Below are 12,438 nucleotides of genomic sequence, written 5' to 3' on the forward strand. Positions count from 1 at the left end.
AGTACGACAGATGCAGTGTTTGCTTTAAGGATGCTGATAGAGAAGTACAGAGAAGGTCAGAGGGAACTGTCTTTGTCGATCTGGAGAAAGTGTATGATGAGGTGCCCAGAGAAGAACTGCGGCGTTGCATAAGGAAGTCTGGAGTGACAGAAAAGTATTTCAAAGCGGTGCAGGACATGTACGATGTCTGTAAGACAGCTGTCAGATGTGCTGTCGGTGTGACGGAGGAGTTCAGGTTCGGGGTGGGAACCACCAGGGGTCAGCTCTGAGCCCCTTCTTATTCGCTATGGTGATGGACAGGCTGACAGAGGATGATAGACAGGAATCTCTTTGGATTGGATTGGATTGGATATGCCTTTATTAGTCTCACAGTGGAGTCATTTACATTTCACAGCAGCAAAGTGATGAAAGGAATGCAAGTAGAAAAACAAAATACATGGACCATGATGTTTGCAGATGACATTGTGATCTGTCACGAGAACAGGGAACAGTTGGAGGAGAAACTCAAGAGAGGTGGAGGTTTGCCCTGGAAAGGAGAGGAATGAAGGGCAGTCGCAACAAGACGGAATATACTGTATGTCTGAATGAGTGGGATCCAAGTACAAGAGTGAGGTTACAGGGAGAAGAGATAAAAATGGTGAATGATTTTAAGTACTTGGGGTCAACTGTCCAGAGCAATGGAGAGTGTGGAAAAGAGGTAAAGAAGCGTGTCCAGGCAGGCTGGAACGGTTGGAGAAAAATGTCAGTTGTGATGTGTGATGGAAGAGTTTCAGCGTGGATGAAAGGAAAGGTGGTTAAAACTGTGATGACACCAGCCATGATGTTTGGATTAGAGACAGTGCCACTGAAGAAAAGACAGGAAGCAGAGCTGGAGGTAGCAGAGATGAAGATGATGAGGTTTTCTTTGGGAGTGACCAGGTTGGATAGGATCAGAAATAAGTATATCAGAGGCACAACTCATATAGAGGTTTTGGAGAGAATGTCAGAGAGGCCAGACTGAGATGGTTTGGACATGTCCAGAGGAGAGAGAGTGAATATATTGGAAGGATTCTGAGCCTTGAAGTGCCAGGCAGGATACAAAGAGGAAGACCTAAGAGGAGGTTTATGGATGTTGTGAAAGAGGACATGAAGGTAGCTGGTATGAGAGAAGAGGATGCACAACACAGGGTTGGGTGGAAGACACTAATTTGCAGTGTGGTAAATTAGTGGCGACCCATAAAGGGAAGGCCGAAAGGAAAAGAAGAAGTGCATAAGAATGAGCATACACGTTGTAATGTCATGAGAGGCTAGCTCTCAGCGGGACAGGACAAGGAGCGCAATGGGCGACAGGTTTGAATGCAAACAAAGGGTTTCAGGGGGAATTCACAAGCAACAAAGGCAAGAATGGCGTCTCTTCAATACTTAAATTATAATAAAGTCTCTTTTGAGGTGAAACTGAAGACGGAGTTCTCTTCCATGCGTGTCTAGGTCTCACCCCTCTTGATGTCCTTCTCAGGTAGCCTAGCCACCTTTAGCAAGGGTACAAATCCAGTGTTCTATCGTATGGTCCCAACTGGCGATGAGTTCCATGCAGCAATCAGTTTCTCCACAGAGCACAGCAATGGAGCTTGTCTCCCCGGCCTCCACACTCAGAGGCTATCTGCCTTAAAAACATTGCTTGCCAATCAAGCCGTGATCAGCCACAGGTGTGGGGTTTGAATTGCTGCCTTGCACCAGATGGGGCCAAAACTCTCTCTGGGTGAAGCCATCTTAGGGGAATGTATTTGCCCTCCAGGACCCAGCCTCTCGTGACATCACAACGTATGTTATAGTTCATATTGTCATTGTAGACAGAAAAACAAACTCAAAGAAATTGCGAAATGTACGATAAGCACTCAGGTTTTACATTGGTTCCTCAATCTTTCAATTCCATTATTTTTATCCCATCTTTGAGCTTTGCAGCTTTTTGCTCTTCACGCGCGCTGTCTGCGTTGATGGATGAGTGGTAGAATTATTACCTGCCATGTGGGAACCCGGGTTTGATTCCTGGCCAATGCAACTTGTTTATTTGTGTCTATTTTTGCTATTAATGCAGCGTGTCCCAGAAACAAATTCCTTGTGTGTTCTACATACTTGACCAATAAAGATGATTCTGATTCTGCAAAGGTCCGTTTTGTAGCCGTTTTAGCAATGCAACATTCATGCTTTGTCTTAAACTAACAATATACTTCCTGGACGACTGCGTCAATGAGTGAGGTTTGCCGTTTCTGATCTCAGCAGTATGAGTCATTGTGGACTGAGGTTGGATTCGACTATATATATATATCGATATCCAAGGGAGTACGAAAAAATATCGATATAACCGGGACTATCGATATATCCGACCCTGCGCCGAACTGCATTAAACAAAAGCCGCCACAAGAGGGCAGCCAAGCGCCATATAAGAAACGGAGCTGGCCATTAGCTCCCTTTTTTTTGGGTCAGAGATGTTCCCCCAATGTTGCCTCAAAATGGCACATATAATTCTTTAATGATTGTAAACATGTATGCTTTAATCTTCAGAACTACAGTGTATTTGAAACATATTCATAACTGGATGTGTAACAAGAAAGCATATTATCCGAATCTGAAGCCATTGTTTGGATTCACAAGCAATGCAAGACTTCTTGGCGTGAAGTCATTTTTATTTGCATTTGAATAAAAAGTGACATCGGCTGTCCTTTAATACACAGTATGGAATGATAATAATTTTCAAAATCATCGCGCTTCAGCAAACATTGTTGCAAAAAAACGATTGCATTCATATACAGTACAGTGGGCATGTACATAACACAACAGGGAAACTGCAACGCTTACATCTTACTGTATTATGTATACAATTTAAAAAAGTCATCAATCTTCTTCTGCTTCCCATTTTTACCTTTTAACACAAACACTTCAATCTCGTCTGCTACACACTAGCTAGCGTCTGAAAATGAAAATGGCTCTGCTACACGGGTGCTGGGCACGTAACCAAGTCACCTGACCAAGTCGACCAATGGCGCGACTGATGGCGTGACACGTAACCAAGACACGTGACCAAGTTGACCAATGGCGCGACCGATGGCGTGTCACGTGACAAAGTCACACGGCCAAGTCGACCAATAGCGCGACCGATGGCGGCTCATGTGACCAAGTCGACCAATGGCGCGACCGATGGCGGCTCACGTAACAAGACACGTGACCAAGTTGACCAATGGCGCGACGGATATATCGATATAAACAACAAAAATGGCCGGCGGGGGATGAAAAGGAGCACCGTAATAACCGGATTATCATAATAACCGGGTATCGTACTAAACGGTACTAATTATACATAAAAAGACTAGAAATGCGCAAGGGAAATGAAAATAGTATCGTAATAAGCGGTACTATCGATATAACCGATATCGATATAACGAGACTTTACTATATATATATATATCCATAACCTGAACTAACTAATAACAAGGAACACGTGGTACACTGAACCAGTTACCAGCCAATCGCAAGGCACACATAGACTAACAACTCTTCACACTTACAATCACACCTCGTTAGTGAGTGTGTTAAATCAACCTATAGAGGATGTTTTTTGGAATGTGAGAGGAAGCAAGACTACCCTGAGAAAACCCACAGGGACAACATGCGAACTCCACACCTAAAGGCCAGGGCCGGGATCAAATCCTGCAGCGCTGTTTGATCAGTGTATTGAATGGCAGCCTCATTTTGCAATATAATTGATTTTTGTCTTTTTACATTGTATTTGAATGCTATTGTACAAAAACATAAATTTTGTAAGGAGACATTCTTGAAATCAGGAATAATCTGATTTGATTTTTACAAATTGTTGAAATACACAGTGCATGCTGTTGGCGCTATCAGATTCATTATGCGTGTTATTCAAAGATGGTAGGCAGATAAGGCCTGGCTGTGCTACAATGGAGAATTGATTATGCTGCAAGAATTTAATTTCCTGTTGTCCATCTGTCAGTAGCAAATAGCCTGTACATCGTACAAGGTTGGATCAATGCTATTCAAGAGTCACCCGAATAAATCAACATTTAATTTTTATTCTCTATTTTATTGTTATTTGCTTTGAAGAAATAAAAGTTGGTAAACAACACACACAAAATATGGCCTGTAAACGACAACACATCGACAGTGTTTTGTTGGTCTTATACAATTATATTTCACATTCATTCATCTGGTGCATTTTCCAACAGGGTCCAGATTTAATCCTGCATGCACATTTAATCCCAAATACAGACATGAAGGAAATGATGTCAAATCCAGTACTGTAAGAATGATGACACACATTTATGCTTGCAAATTTCATAGTACTTTCCATTTTTGGTGAACTTTTAATTCTCTTAAATATAATTCTTATTCTATAATTATTTTCTGAATGCAAGACTTTGATTTATTTTCTCAGTCTAATTTCCTTTGTAACGCTTGTACCCATAACTTGCACCAGATTTTTTATAAGGCGTGTTTATCAGTAGGAATTCCATAAAAGACTAGTTCTCTCTGTTTGCTCTTTCTATTCTGACACCCACAGCACAAGACTATTACAACTCAAATGCGTGTGCTTTCTGCATTCAAGATGCGCACGCACGTAATGAACGTTCCATTTTTAGTTGAGTGGTTGGCACGCCAGCTTCACAGTGCAGAAGTTGCTGGTTCGAATCCCACTCCGCCCTCCCTGTGTGAAGTTTGTATGTTCTCCCTGGGCCCGCGTGGGTTTTCTCCGGGTTCTCCAGTTTCTTCCAACATTCCAAAAACATGCATTGCAGGCAGACTGAACACTCCAAATTGTCCCGAGGTGTGAGTGTGAAGTTGACTGTTGTTTGTCTTTGTGTGCCCTGCAATTGGCTGGCAACCAATTCAGGCTGTCGCCCGCCTCGTGCCTGAAGACAGCTACGATAGGCTCCCACTGCGACCCTAATGAGGAATAGGCAGTATGGAACATGGATGGATGGATGGATGGATGGATGGATGGATGGATGGATGGATGGATGGATGGATGGATGGATGGATGGATACCCCACGTGTTGCCTCCATTATGAGGCTTACATAAAGTTTTTAATTTTTTGTTGCACCAGACAGATTTGTTTTTTATTTTTTGTTGTTTTTTATGGCTCTTTCAACATTTTGGGTCTACCCATTTTAAATTATGAGATGGTCCTTTCAATTAAAATACAATTTGAAAAAGCCAGCCATGTCTGACGGCCAGTCCATCCCTGCTGTACACTCCTCCCCAGAACCATCACTTTATCATGATGTGTACTTCTGCATGGTGACATCCGTTCCAAATGTTTTGGCAATTTAAAGATCTCATTGGGTTTCAGGGCAGTCATGTCTTGTCATGTTTGCCTGATCTGACCCCCAATTTGTCACCACCAGTCGATACAATACAATACCATCCTGATTTATATTGCACTTTCACAGCAGCTAAAGCTGTAATATTGATTTGGATTCTGGTTCCAGTTCCCAATGATTCGAGGACGTGTCTTGTTTTCTGTTCATTAATTATTAATGTTTCAACAGGTTCAAGGAGAATGACCAGACAAACAACCACTGAACCACTTTCACATGATGATTACCATAAAATATATTCGTAAAACAATTGAATATGGATCACCAGTCTGTCTTTGGGAACCCGGCTGGGTTTGATGGGGAGTTCTCAGTGAATGGGCCTGCATTCATAGGGCCTCAGGATCCCCCCAGAAGAGTTGGAAGAAGTGACTTCGGAGAGGGAATTCTGGCCATCGTTGCAAAAGCTTCTGTCCCCACGACTCAATTCCAATTAAATGGAAAGACAATAAACAAAAAAAAGAGCCATTTCATAATGTGTGACATTATTTTGTAAACAAAGTGGAGAGTCTTTCAACTCCAACTACAGTAAAGTCTCATTATATCGATATTCAAGGAAGTCCGAAAAAATATCGATATAACCGGGACTATCGATATATCCGACCCTGTTTGCATGTAATTTTCTCCGTGCGTGCATAGAAATACTATCGATATAACCGGGACTATCGATATATCCGATATCGATATAACGAGACTTTACTGTATTATAAGCCGCCTCTTATTTGCAACCACCTGTAATGTAGCAAATATACTTACGGACCATCTCCTTTCTGGTGAATGGTTGCTTTCACACTTGTCTGTTTCGTCAGGGACATCTATCAGGTGGGATAGATGGTTTTGTTGTATTTTTGTGAAATTTTGAGTGTAAATAAATCTCAATATTCCTATATATAAATGTCAATAGCAGTGTTTGTACTTTTTTATGTTGCCCCTTCTTATTATTTGTCTTTTGATTAACATGTTTATCTTTTTAGTTTTTTTTAAATTTTATTCAATGGCCACCTTTATTTTCATTTATCCTGCTGTTTAAAATTTATGATGGCGGGATCATATGGTCATTTCTTTTTCAGTATGTGTTCATATTGGCTTTTGTTAAAACCGGTTTCTAAAATATGGAGTATGGTATCAGAAGATCAAACTAATTTTCAATTACATTTTAAAACACTGGCAAGACCGTGGACAACTGATTAGCACGTCGACCCGACATTTTGTGATTCGATTCCCTATATGCTGTGGTGTTGGCTTGTTCTCCCCAGTGGGTTTTTTCCATGTACTTCCATGGTTTTGATTAGATTTCTGGTCCATTAAATTGGATAACCTTTATTGGTCGCACAATGAAGGAATTCAAAATTCACAGCAGAAAAGTTATGAAAGGAAGAGGAAAGGAAAAAGAAGAAGTTGAAAAACAAAATATAGCAGCTGCTGTAAAGACAGCCATTTTCGCTGTGCCATCTTGTCAAAATAAAATCAAGTCAAATAAAGTAAAAAAAATAAATAAAATAAGACACAACACAAAAGTCACTTGCATCCTCTTTGTTGTATGAAGAACTGATAAATTAAAGAGGAGAGATTCAATGTGTCCTTTTCACTAATTGATGCTCCCACTTTCCAAAAACATGCGCGGCAGATTAACGGAACACTCTGAATTGTAAGCATAATGTTTTTTCTTCCATGCATGCCCTGTGATTGGTTCCAGCATGGCTGCAATCCTCCTACAGATTAGCGATTTAGGGCATGGAAGAAGGGATGTAGAAACACTCTCAATATCAAGCAGACATTGGATGCTCTCCCTTGTGTCATTGTAAACCAGGGGTCTCAAACTTCGGTCCAACCATATAACCCCAGCGGCCATCAATGGTCATTAGACAGCATAGGAGCGGACAGGATGGGCAATAGTGATAGGCCACTGCAGCACTGTGCAGATGAGACTCCAAGTACCGAGATGCATTAAAGTATGTTAATTCAACCTGACAATCAGTAATTGGACATCGCACAACTGTGAGGTTGTCTGTCATATGGCGAGAAGTATTGTATTCCCCAGCATTTCACACGCACCACCTAAAACAATTGAAAGATATGCCATGTATTTAATTTACGTACACACAATACCCACCGCATACCTATTAAGGAATGAATATTGTTGGAAATGTTCATCAGTGAGGGTCGTCCAATGGACCAGTGGCTAGCGCGTTGACCTCACAGTGCAGACGGCATGGGTTCAATCCTTGCTCTGGCCTCCCTGTGTACATGTTATCCCTGGTCCTGTGTGGATTTTCTCTGGGTCCACCGGTTTCAACCCACGTTCCAAAAACATGCATGCCAGGTTCAAAGAATACTCTAGGTGAGTGGGAGTGCACATGGTTGTGTGTTTGTATAGTGATAGGCGTGCAACAGGTTCTATTTACTGACATGAAGAGCCAGTTCCGGAATCTGTGGTTAACCAAATTATATTGCGCCTTAGAATCTCCTCTTGGTCTCATCCAAGAAGCCTCTTGGATAAGAAGCGAAACGTCCGACACCTTCAAAGAAGTACTGATGATGGCTGAATAAACCTTTTCATCGATGGACAACTCCTGTATGACTGAGAGCGTACACAGACAAATCAGCTGTTGTGGCACCCAGGAATATATATCTGTAACATAAAGATGTGGAAAAGTACACTGTGGTTTGACACTTAACCAAGGGTTTTTTTCCCCGTGCCTTTAGGTTTGGATATCAGCCTCACATTTTCCAGTTCTCTGCAGTCATCTCTGCACCACTGCAGCAACTGAAATCTGATTTTAAGACATTCAGGCATGCATTATTACACACTCACTACAAACAGGTCCGACATTTTCAAGCAATGCTAACACTGAGGGTTCACAATTTGTACATTTACAAGTTTAAACAAGCATCTCATTATATCCACAAATCACATTTGCAGACACTTTTCACTTGTTCCAATCAGTTTGTCCACATATAGAGAACATAAAACGAGACAGTATGGCTGAGCGCTACCAAAACAACATATACCACCAAAGTGACGGCGACAGCTATGGGACTTACGGAGAAGGTGATGGAGGTCGTCACGATGGATACGGTTACCAGGCCGAATACCCTCCCCAGGAAGAGGATGCAGCCAGTGACGTAACTGAAGGTCATGATGAAGAAGACCAGATGTATGAAGGAGAATATCAAGGCATACCACATCCTGATGAGTTGAAGGCTGCACAGAGAGCCGCAAGGTGAGACGCATCGATTTTGCACTCTCAGGGCAAAAACGTTGGATCAAATATCTTTTGATTCCAAGATCATGTTTTTTTTAAAGGACAACCAACGTCACTTTTTTGTTTCCTAACTGACATCAGAAAAATGTTTTATAGCATCTAAAATACCCAAAACATGCAGTATGATATTTTAGTCAAATGCAAAACAACAATAAAAATGACTTAAAGTGTCTAAAAAGTACTTCAATTTGAAACCGGAAGTGGCCAGTTTCAGAAGGTCCCGCCCCCATGTTCGTGGTGTCACGGCAAGACGTGTTGCGTTGCTCGAGAATCAAAACAATTGCTTCAGATTCGGAGAATATGCTTTCTTGTTACTCATCCAGTTATGAATATGATTCAAATAGTTCTGAAGAAGAAAGCATACATGTTTGCAATCGATTAAAGAATTTATTCCGTGTCATTTTGAGGCATCACGGTTGGGAAATGTCGCACCCAAAAAAAGGCAGAAAATGGCGACCAAGCCATGTAAGGAATTAATCAGTCAGTTTCCACAGGCTGGTTAATTCCTTACATGGAGCTTTGTCACCCTCTTCTGCCTCTTTTTGGTCCTACATTTTCAGACCAAAGTACAGCAAAATGCATTGACGGGCATTACATGGAAGAACTGCTACAATGTGTCCTTTTTTCGGTCAGGGGCGTTCCTTCAGTGACGTAGGGTGAGGACTCGTCACCAACTCAAAAACAAGACTTCGGGAATATTCAGCGAGTCTTAAAACGTAAAATACAGCTATATGCGGTGGAATATTTGTAAAATACACTCATTAGAAGTCATTTGAAGCCATTTTACAAATTATGGACATAACTTGTTCGGAGACGTCGGTTGTCCTTTAAGTCTTTTCATATGATGGTGAGCCCAACAGGGAGTGATTCAACCACAAGACTTGATTTATTTCCCGTGCAATCACAGGCCAAAATCTCGAGCTGGTGCTATACTCACGGAAGTTCAAGAGTTATCTGAACAGTATGAGGATATCATGGAAGATTGTAGTCATGGAAAGTTCCAGTGGACGCTCTTCGTGGTGCTGGGCCTCGCTCTTATGGCTGATGGGGTCGAATGTTTTGTGGTTGCCTTTGTTCTGCCATCTGCCGAAAAGGACCTTTGCTTGTCCAATGCCGAGAAAGGGATGCTGGGTAAGACTGATAGTCCTAACGATTTGATACTGGCTTACCTCTTATGTATACTCTTTGAGTTTGTCGCCATCCATAATTTTATGTATTGCTCCATGGAGCTCACTTTGTGCGAAAGGTGAATGCTTGTCACCAGACAGCGCCGGGCAAATATTGAGGCGACCAACCAATCGCACTGTCTTTCACTCCGTCAAATTATAATATTGATCAATGTGTGGATCCCGCAAGATGTAGCATGAAACGTGACACCATGTCCATAAAAACACAGTCTTTATTCCCTGGAAACTGACAACCACAAGGACAAGCTTTATCGGTCGCAGGCTTTGTGAGGTGCTGAGGCGGTGGAAATGATCATGAACGAGCATATTTTTCCATCCAGGGGAAAAGTAAAATCAAAAATGTCTTGGAAATAGGCCGTCCAAAGTTTCACAGAGCTTTGGAGGGCTTTCAGCTTAACTGTCAATGGCACGAATTTTACACATCCTCGATCTATCAGTCAAATTTCCAGGCAGGCCCAACTACTCCTTGTTCTATTCCATTTGGTTAAACAAACCCAACATTGCATTCACTCTGCGGTTAAGTTTGGTCAACGCAAGAGTCTCACTGTTGGTCACCCGCCTCACACCTTAGATGGAGGCAGTCAGCTTCCTCATTTCCAAAGAAGCTGCTCCCATTGGCTAAATGTGGCAATTGATCAGGAAACTTCCAACAGCAGACAGCAGGATACAAGTTCTGATCAGGCCAATCACGAAGATGTCTTCCCCATCCTCTACGGACAGTATTGTCTAGAAAACCATATTCCACTTCTGCCTCGGATCTTTCTTATATCCAACAGCAAATGTCCCGGAAGCTCCAGAAGGACCCTTACTGTCTGGTCTTTCCATTGAAAAAAACTCCATCCATATAGCAGACTAATTCCATTGTTTGTTTTTCTGATTAAAAATATGGTTAGAGGCGATGTCATGACAGAAGACATCATATTTTAATAGTTAGCAAGCAGAGGAATAGTGAGGGAGGGTGCAGAAGCAGATCCAAGGAGGAGTAAAAAGAATAAATAAATAAATAAATAAATAAATAAATAATAAGTTATCGCAGTGCCATTCACCAAAACGGACAAATGCCATATACCCATTAAATTATATGAAATAACTTTTGCATTGGTTGTCTTGTCATGAGTACTGTATACTGTATGTTGTTATAGTCAACACAGTGAATGTAAAGAAGTTTCTAATGCCAACAAAGTTTTCGCCATTGTATTTACAAAACACTTACGTCAAACCTGATGCGCTCATACAGCACTTTTCATATTGAATACGACTAGAAGGATGCTTCTCACAAAAACAAGTACACTTGTGACAGAGATAAGGAAAAACTGCCTCTTAATCACATCTATCACACCCCTGTTTTTCAACTGCAGGTCTGATTGTCTTCCTGAGTATGATGGTGGGAGCATTCATATGGGGTGGTCTTGCTGACAAAGTTGGCCGCCGATGTTGTTTAGTTGTCGCCTTAGCTATAGACTGTGTCTTCGTCTTCCTGTCCTCCTTTGCCCAGAGCTATGGCTTCTTCCTCTTCTTCAGGCTGCTCTCAGGCATTGGGTAACTCGCACATAACCACATGCATACATTGCAACATTTATCTTTATTGATATTTGTGTTGTTGTCTTGTGACATTTTTGTCTTTTGAAGAACTCAGAAGATTCATACTTTTGTTCTTCTTTGTACAACCTTATTTTCCATGCTTAAATAAACAATTACATTTCACCATGACATTGAGGCTTGACATATTACCTGCTTGAACAAGGATAGTTGTGTGTGGTAACTGCAGGTGAACATTTCAACCAAGTTGTTATAAAATGTATTTATGGGATTTAATTAAGATTCACTCGGTCACCATCTGGTATTGATCATTAACTTTTTATGTATGTATGTACAGTATGCATGTATTTGTTTATTTATTTGTTGATTATTTTTCGTGCAGTGGCACTCACATTGACAGCACCGTTTATGCAATTTGGTGTTTCATTGCAGGGACCAAGCGTCATGCTTAAGCTCAGAATAACTCCAGTCCGCTGGGATCCATACACACACAGAAATCAGGTCACAGCAGAGCATAAATGATCCCATCCACAAACAGGTTGCACTACATCAATATATGTCTTGTAGGTGTAGCTTGTCGGCCATGTCCATGTGTGTGGGTAACAACCATGCACATTTATGTGGCTGGGAATATGTCTAGTTTTGCAACACATTTAGCATGATAGATGGATATGATTCATGGTTCCTTTACAATATGTACATGAGTGGAATGTGTTGCAAGCAGGATTTGTCATACTATTGACTTAATTTGCAGCAATAATGCTATAACTACTACTTTCGTCAATCCAATTTTTATACGGCTTCTCTTCAGTCCTAGTTGACTCTGGGCAAGAGGCAGAAGGTGTACACTGGAGTGGTCAACAGCAGATCTTGAGGGTGTGTTCATTTGCACACAATCATTCACCCTCACATTCACATGTATCACTATGTGATATTTAGAATGAGTCAATCACACATGTTTTAAAGTTGAGGCTCAGGGGCCAGATCTGGTCCACCACATCATTTTATGTGTTCTGCAAAAGCGATTTATATGTCAACTTCCATGATCAGGCGGCCCGGTGGAATAGTGGTTA

At 41.4% G+C, this 12,438-nt stretch overlaps 1 protein-coding gene across 2 annotated transcripts in view; it reads left to right on the forward strand.

Moving 5' to 3' along the window:
• The window catches only part of LOC148898358 (synaptic vesicle glycoprotein 2B-like), a 37,696-nt gene that overhangs the window by 6,691 nt on the left and 18,567 nt on the right, over positions 1–12,438 (forward strand). For both annotated transcript variants that reach the window (XM_088997527.1, XM_088997528.1), the window contains exons 2-4: positions 8,080–8,597; positions 9,547–9,770; positions 11,185–11,365. In XM_088997527.1, the coding sequence (XP_088853653.1) occupies positions 8,356–8,597; positions 9,547–9,770; positions 11,185–11,365 (647 nt within the window). In that variant the 5' untranslated portion in view covers positions 8,080–8,355. The remainder of the gene's footprint in view (positions 1–8,079; positions 8,598–9,546; positions 9,771–11,184; positions 11,366–12,438) is intronic.

This window comes from Hippocampus bargibanti, linkage group LG05, assembly GCF_051943395.1.
Source record: "Hippocampus bargibanti isolate YZ-2025 linkage group LG05, ASM5194339v1, whole genome shotgun sequence".
Classification (NCBI taxonomy): domain Eukaryota; kingdom Metazoa; phylum Chordata; class Actinopteri; order Syngnathiformes; family Syngnathidae; genus Hippocampus; species Hippocampus bargibanti.